The sequence below is a fragment of the Asterias rubens genome, chromosome 18, assembly GCF_902459465.1.
Source record: "Asterias rubens chromosome 18, eAstRub1.3, whole genome shotgun sequence".
In the NCBI taxonomy this organism is placed as follows: Eukaryota; Metazoa; Echinodermata; class Asteroidea; order Forcipulatida; family Asteriidae; genus Asterias; species Asterias rubens.
Window position 1 is genome coordinate 1,929,349 of NC_047079.1, and position 8,182 is coordinate 1,937,530.

General features: G+C 39.9%; 1 protein-coding gene across 2 annotated transcripts; it reads right to left on the reverse strand.

Moving 5' to 3' along the window:
* Positions 1 to 2,256: 2,256 nt before the first annotated feature.
* Positions 2,257 to 7,938, reverse strand: LOC117302104 (complement C1q and tumor necrosis factor-related protein 9A-like). 2 transcript variants are annotated; one of them, XM_033785900.1, is made up of 4 exons: positions 7,913 to 7,938; positions 7,127 to 7,261; positions 4,243 to 4,642; positions 2,257 to 2,940 (listed from the first exon to the last, which is right to left on the reverse strand). In XM_033785900.1, exons 3-4 carry the CDS (start codon positions 4,640 to 4,642, stop codon positions 2,795 to 2,797), a joined length of 546 nt encoding a protein of 181 aa, XP_033641791.1. In that variant the 5' UTR covers positions 7,127 to 7,261; positions 7,913 to 7,938; the 3' UTR covers positions 2,257 to 2,794. The 2 variants fall into 2 exon arrangements, with proteins under 2 accessions (XP_033641791.1, XP_033641790.1); XM_033785899.1 differs by lacking the exon at positions 2,257 to 2,940 and having other exon boundaries at positions 2,959 to 4,642; positions 7,913 to 7,929.
* Positions 7,939 to 8,182: the final 244 nt, after the last annotated feature.

Below are 8,182 nucleotides of genomic sequence, written 5' to 3' on the forward strand. Positions count from 1 at the left end.
ATACTTGCAATACTTGCAGTACTTGCAATCTACATTTCATGGCTTCAGCAAATTGACGCGTGGATATTTCTTGCAGACGTAGTTTTCATGCAGTTTACTTATCACCGCACAATGAATTGTTGAACTGTGGGAACAAGTCGTTTTTTTCTCATGATGAATCTTGCTTGCGTTTTGTTGCTTCTTGTTGCCCTGGCTGCTATCTGTCCTACTGACTGGCAGCGATACGGCGAGTCATGCTACACACTGAAACTAAACCAAATTTTATTAACTGGCATGAGGCAAGCGATACCTGCTGCAGACTCAACGTAGTCCTAATTGTCCCAAACTCAAATATGGAACATTTGGAGTATGTTCTCTGGATTAGTAAGTGGAGTTCCAACCCGTCATATCTGGACGGGTTGTTATGATACACACGAGGATGGGAATTGGCACCCGTGTCCACTATCGAGTGAATTAGACGAGTATCAAAATTGGAAAGAAGGTCGTCCTAAAGTGAATGTCAGCACACACTGCGCTGTTTTCGCAAAAAATAATAATAATGGCAATTGGATCGATGATGATTGTAAAATTAGACGATACGTCATCTGCGAGCGTACACTTCAAACAACCGCCTCGATATTCTGCCTTCAGACTGGTTCCGATGGTCACATCAAGTCCCAGTGCCGTATTGGTCACGTCCTGAAGAAGCTACGGGCTGATGGTGTGGTGTTGTGCAGGAAGACGTGCCGATCAGAGCCGCGATGTCGCTCCTTCAATCTGCTGATAAGTAAACCCATACACTGAGAAGTGGAGGCTTCGAATGAAGAAACTCAGTTGATGATGAGCCAAGCAAGTGATATGTGAAATACTGATTATAGATTGGACTATTGCATGATTTTTAGATTGTTTAGCCAACTGAATTAAGTGATTTAATTGACTGTGGGTTTAAGTAATGATTACTCCGATTTACCCACTGAATATTGTACATAATTGTAAATAGTTGTTGTAGTAAATATATTATCTAAATTCAATATGGTCTCATGTAGTCATTTTTTTCGTGTATTTTATTTAGTTCACTCCGGGTCATCACTCATTAACTCTTTTTATACAATATTGTGGAAAGTGGTGACAGTGATGCACTTGGTATTGTTAAATACCTTTTTGAAGGGCCAGACCAGGCTTCGGACTCATGATACCCAAGCCTACATCCAATAAGAACGAGTACGGCCTCTGGAAACAATAATTGTAGCCCACACCTTGAAGTGGCCTTCAGGCTTGTGCGTCTGGCGAAATGCATTAAAAAAAGAAAATAAAAAAAAGAAAAGAAAAAAAAAAGACTAGAAGTTGTCATCACTGTAATTTCTTAGCAACTTTTTATTCAAAAAGCAAAATAACTTCCAAATCTGAATTTACATAAAAACGGGAGGCAGTATGGACTAAAAATCCATGAGTGTCGCTATTATGACCAAACCATCAAACCTTACACTTAATTCACCAGAATAAACGGGAGAGGAACCCTAAATTTAGCCCAATGTGTCTCCTGTACATGCAGCAATGTTTTAAGCATTAAACTTGGGTTGGGTGAAAACTAGGCCGAATCGGCTGTGGAATTTGGAGGGTTTAAAGAAGCCTGTAACACACAACAACTTTCCCCAGAATTATACCCCAAAAATGTTACCCTGCCGCATGTACACAGAAAAACACTGTCAAAACCAAGGGCCCTACAAAAATACAAGTATAATAAGCATATATGAATGAGGGCAAAAATTACCAAAACTCAACTTTGTTATACTATAATGGGGTATGAAGCGTTCCCATTGAGTCATCAGGGTTACTATCATGGGGTCCCATGGGAACACCATGGGAATACCGTGGGGTATATAGTGTTCCCATCGAGTCATTGGGGTTAATGGGACCCCATGGGAGCCTCCATGGGATCCTACATGGAACCCCATGGATCCTCCTATATGGAACCCCATGGGATCCTCCATAGGACCCATGGGATCCTACATTGGAACCCATGGTATCATCCATGGGATCCTACATCGCTCGTACAATTCAACTTGTAAGGTCTTATAAGATTCTGTTAAAGTCACCTGGAAGTGGTATTTTGTCAAAATAAAGCTTTTGTCATTGAAGTATGTGTTTTGAGGAGTAGTAGTAGGCATCCGTCCGTCAATACTGACGATGGATTGCGCCCGGGGGTTGTCCTCTCTTTTGCAGCTGCGGCTGCAGCTGAGAAGTCAAAAATATTGCATGGCAGTCTCTGCCACAGTTGTTTCAGACATACGGGGATGGGGCTGACACAGGGGTAGGGGCTGCTACTCGCAATTTCCTCCTCTGCCTCTTCTCCCGCAGCAAGGAAGTGCGCCTCTCTTCTGCGTGGTTGACCCCTGTGGCAACTGTCTGCCTCCAGGCGCTGCGTTTTTGTGCAGCTTCCTCCCGGCTGTCTATGCCGGCCTGCCTCATGTCGCGTCTACATACGTCCTTGAATCGTAGGTAGGGGCGACCAATTGGCCTGGAGCCTGATGAAAGTGCGCCATATAGGATTGCTTTTGGCAGCCAACTGGAGTTCATCCTGTGGACGTGACCGAGCCACCTGCTGGCTCAACATGGCGAACATGCTGGTGGAGTGGGCACGTTCCGGGACTTCAGTGTTTGAAACTTTTTCCTGCCATGTAATGACCAAGATGCGGCGTAGGCAGCGCAGGTGGAAGCTGTTTAACCATTTTTCTTGTCTGATGTAGGTGGTCCAGGCCTCACTGCCGTGTACCAGCGTGCTGGTGACGCATGCTTGGTAGACCTGGAGTTTTGTTCACATGGCTAGGTTCTTATTTAGCCAAACTCTCTTTGCCAGCCTGGCCATCACTGAGGCGGCCTTGGCAAGACGGGTGCTCAATTCTGCGTCAAGTGACAGTTTGCTGGAGACTGTTGACCCGCTTTGCACTTTAAGATTGCTTCCTGTACAGGCCATAAAAATAATAATCTGATTATACGTTTAAAAGGGTTTAAATATGTTTACATTTTTTATTCACATAAGAGCAGAATCATCTTATTTTTAGTTGGAAAACAATGTTTCTGTTTGTTCTGTTTTTAGGATTACAACTTAACTGTGTTACAATTGAATATAATGGAAAATGTTATACAGTTACAACTACTACAGCGAACGTTGAACGTAAATCAAAAGTTAAAGGGTCAAAGTCTTATGTTGCCTATCATTAGAAAGGTGAAAAATAAAACCAAATGTGAAATGATGACATGTTGCTGGGCTTTGCCACATTAATGAGAATGAGACAACGTCACAAATCACACGTGCCGACATTAGCAACTGTGTGTTCCTGTGTTATGAAACAAATTAGCACTGTAATTCCAGCAAGCAATACTGATCTTAATCCACTTATTGAGTCAAGAGGTCCAGTAACGAGTCTTGCAAATACCCAAGCATGGTGTTTTTCAAGAGATGAGTGTTAAATATTGATCATAGCTGTTCAACTTGAATTCGTTAAAGGCATTCAATACCTCCCCGTGACACATCATAACTGCTAAAACTTTGGCATATGCCTTTACACTTGTTAACTTTGAGATTAGTATTTTATTTAAGTAAACTGCATTCTTCGACATTCATTTATCACTGATTTTCACTAAATTGTGCAATTACTATGAATTTTAGGTACTCAAACAAAATATGACGTTTGACGTAAAAACCCCGATTTTTTCAGAAAAGGACATGTGCCTTTAAGAAGAGAAAACAGAAGATCAACATATTTTTGTTCACTATTTTTAAATGTTTAAAATATACCCTTTTCCCAGACACAGATGTGGCCAGAAGGCACTTATATCTCCCCTTTCGTTTTATTTAGATTTCGTACACCAGGAATCCACTAAAGGACGTGTAACGGTTAGTACTACTATATATATGACCGCGTACAGCTAGGTGAACTTGATCTCCATGGTTCAGGGAAATCACCGCACTGCTGCTAAATGAATGATAACCTTCAGCGTTAACAGTCCCTGAAACTATGGTGTTACCATTCTTCTTAAGAAAAACCCATAGCTGAGAATTACTTGATGTTTTTAAGACTGAGAACATGAAGGTGTAAACCCCAGGCACAGTACACGTAAACATGCCATTGTCCAAGTTAAAATCAGTCCCTTCCTCTGAAAACAACAACTCTTCGAAGGGCAGAGGATCATAGGCGGATGGAGGGCTGAAGACGGTATTCCTCACTGCAGTGAAGGCGGACCGTCGCGTACTACACTCACCTGCTTCCCCAGACTGTCCAGCTGGTCCACGTTCACCTCTCTCCCCCTTCAAACCATTTATCCCAGGCAGACCTTGAGGTCCTTGTTTCCCAGGTTGACCGACTCCTTGCTCCCCCTTCAGTCCATGATCCCCTTTAGCGCCTGGCTGACCAGCCAGTCCATCTGATCCCACGTCTCCTTTAGCCCCGGGTTGACCTCCCACGCCCGCATCACCTCTAGGACCTGCCAGCCCGTGCTGGCCATGGTTTCCATTTGACCCAGGGATTCCAGGTACACCGGCTAGGCCTTGGCAGCAGGAGTTACATGTCGCTTCTGGATCAGATGAAGCTGCACTTGTAGCCACCATAAACTGAACTTGCATAAAAGCCAAAACAATGGCCACTGCTATGGTACTCTTCATCTGAAATTTAAAATATATTAGACTAAACAAAAATCGATTAGGCCTTTTTGGTTTAAATTAATCATGGCCGTTAGCTTGGAGAAATTCTGTAAAACATGCGTATTTAATGCTCAGATATTATTTGTATCAAGCAATAAAATCTCGGTTTTAAGTAAAAACAACTCCTAAGCTTCAATTTCAATTTACTTAAAGGCAGTGGACACTTTTGGTAACTACTCAAAATAATTATTAGCATAAAACCTTACTTGGTAACGAGTAATGGGGAGAGGTTGATAGTATAAAACATTGTGAGAAACGGCTCCCTCTGAAGTGACATAGTTTTCAAGAAAGGAGTTTTTTACACGGATTTGAGTTCGGGACCTCAGATTTAGAATTTGAGGTTTCGAAATCAAGCATCTGACAGCACACAACTTTGTGTGACAAGGGTGTTTTTTCTTTCATAGTCATCTTGCAACTCAGACGACCAATCGAGCTCAAATTTTCACAGGTTTGTTGTTTTATGCATATGTCGCGATACACCGAGTGATAAAGTGTCAAAAGCGCCTAGATTATACAGTGCAATAAACTCTCAGTTAAATATAAAATCGTTACTGTTAAAAACATTTTTTTCTTTTGTTCTTCTGTTGTACAGGAAACATTTTTTTTAAAATTTGTAATTAGTTATTAAATTACCCTTTTTAGTTTACTGTAACACTAACTGCATAACTCTAAGTGAAATCATATAAATTTAAACATGATTTGTGTTATACAAAAAACTGTAATTAATTTGTATTTTGAAAAATTGCGATTAATTACTGACACTTTTTACAGTCATTATTGAACACAACACAAAATGATGTCTTGTATATATTGTTTTACCTTATTTAATGCGCTATGGACAGCAACTAAAAACGCAATGAAAAAAGTTTATAGAAACTAAACTTGAGGCATTGTTACTGATTCAGCTAAGAATGTTCTCTTAATGAAGTTCTAGCCGTAAATTCGTAATCGTAAATTCAATGGATTTGTTCTCAAATTTGTTGATTAATGTTATTTTGTCTTGAATTAGGACAGCAACATCTGTCAACATGTGTTAAATCTTCCAAAGTTTTAGTGTTTTCGTTCGAAGGCATTGATGTTGAAAATTTTAAGTTATCGCATGTTTTTTTTACAATCACATTTTAGTCGTGTTTCTGGAAAGTAAGCTCCTGATGCTGTGTGGCATGAATGCTTGCAATGATGAATCACAATAAATACAAGGCTAAGTTTTGACAGACGTGTAATAATGTTTCAACGTTGGTACTGCCACTAAACATTTGTGTTGTCTGATATTTTCAATACATAGGTTTTCTTTTTAATATAACACGGATTTGGGTTCGCAGATTGAAAGAAGGTGGTTGTGCCAACATTACTTTTATCCCTTTGAACTGACAAAATGATTGAGTATGTCATTGTTCACCCTACTACAATTCTTTGTATGTAGTTTATAGGTCGACCAAAAACGGGGTCAGTCACAATATTTTGCAGAGGTTATAGTCTTTGTTTGGAAGCAGTTTGAACCAGCTTGTTAATGTAGTTTTTTTTCTAAATGAAGTCAGTGAAAGTGCCTTAATTAAGTTATACAAAGGTCTTTCAACTAAAAACATTGGTGTTAAGTTTTATTTTCTCGTCACCTACATAACATGATATCCCTTTGCTGCGATTGTAGTGTAAATTTTAGTTTATAAACGAAAATTAAAGCATGAAAATTAATCTAATTTCAAGTCAAACAAAACGATGTTTTTTGTTCAGGTTTGATTCACTTTTACCCTGAGTATTTTCGAGATCGATGACAGAATGTTGAAAGGGTACACTATGTTTTGACGAACACGACTGTCCATCCAGCACAGTTCGATAGCAATACCTCGTTAAAAATGAAATTCTTAGATATTAACATTGTCCACAAATCTTAGCACAAGCAACCTGCGGGATTTGTAAGAAAGATCCGTAACAGGTAACGATAAACAGCCTGGTTTCGTTGGATTAAAGGGTTTTGGTACTTTTTTAATCACAAAACAAAATGTCCACAGATTACTTTAACTTACACCGTTGAAGATTATGATAGTAGAAAGCTACCTTAAAATATCATTTGCTGACGTGCTGTAGTTTTTATTTTCATGACATTGTTCTACTCATTTCTCAAAAACTACAGCACCTCAGCAAGTAATATTTTCAGGGAAGCTTTCTACTATCTTTATCTTCAAACCGTGTACGTTTAGTGTAAATCTTAGATTTTTTTGTCATACAAAAAGTACATAGGCCCTAGACCTTTCAATGCAACTTCTTGCACATGGATATGTACATCCGCAGTACTGCCACACTATAAGGTGGCAGAGCTAGGGCCGAGAGTTGAGGCTATACCACCGCATGGGAACTTCACAGTACCGCCACAGTCTACTAAAGAAAATATGCACTTAATGCATCAAAGACAAAGCCTGGGCCCGGCATATCACAAGAAACACTTACCTTGATGTTGTGTTTGTAGTCAAAGACTTCTCGGTTCCTCTTCTCCGATAAGATATGCAACGTTGTTATGAGCACTGATGCAGATGCAGCAAGTTTTAATACTAGTGCGTTTCCAATGACGTTACCCTCGGTCTACTTTGGGTTTTGATTGACAATATAAGCAGCCAATCACATATTCGTAATGAATTCACTGACTAAATGCAGTGACGTACTCTAAACACTGATGTGAATGATGCTGTATGCCTTAAATGGAGTCCATTGTTAAACTAAAACAGTTTGTTGATGATTGTCAGACTTGGGACTAAAATATCGGTGAACCACATAGATACTCAGGAAAGCTCAATCCATCTTAACCAGTGATTATCACGTTCTAAAAGGGTATATTATATATGTACTGTTTTCCTGACACAAACACAACGTCCACAGATTTACTTTAAACTTACACAGTTCGAAGATTATGATAGTAGAAAGCTTCTCTAGAAATTTTACTTACTGAAGTGTTGTAGTTTTTGAGAAATGAGTAAAACAAATAATTTTCGTATCAGTTTAAGCATGTAAACACGTATTTATGGATGCGTTCGTTTAGCTTCCCCGGGTCGACCCCGGTGTGTGGCGTGTTATTTTTTTCCAGGACGAACGTGTGCAGATAATTACCCATGTTCGTTCTGGGAAAAAAATTACGCCACACACCAGGGTCGACCCAGGGAAGCTAAACGAACGCACCCTATATAGGTGACTTCCGGGAGTACTATTTCAAAGGAATATGCACGGCCATTTCACACTTACGATCAAACCCAAGGAAAAACTTATGATGTGAAAAGGGCTTTTCTTAGTATTTTAAAAAGATCGACCAAAGGTTCCCTGGGAATAACTATAGTGCGAAAAAGATGCATGAGATTCCACACTTCACTCAATTCAATTTGGCGGGTTGAACCATGGAGGAAGGAAGAGAAGGAGCTCGAACGAAGGGACTTCAAAAGTCGAACCTGAGATACCGCGGTCGTTTAACGACACCTCGTAATCACCCACATACCTTATACAGACAGTGGGCGACCT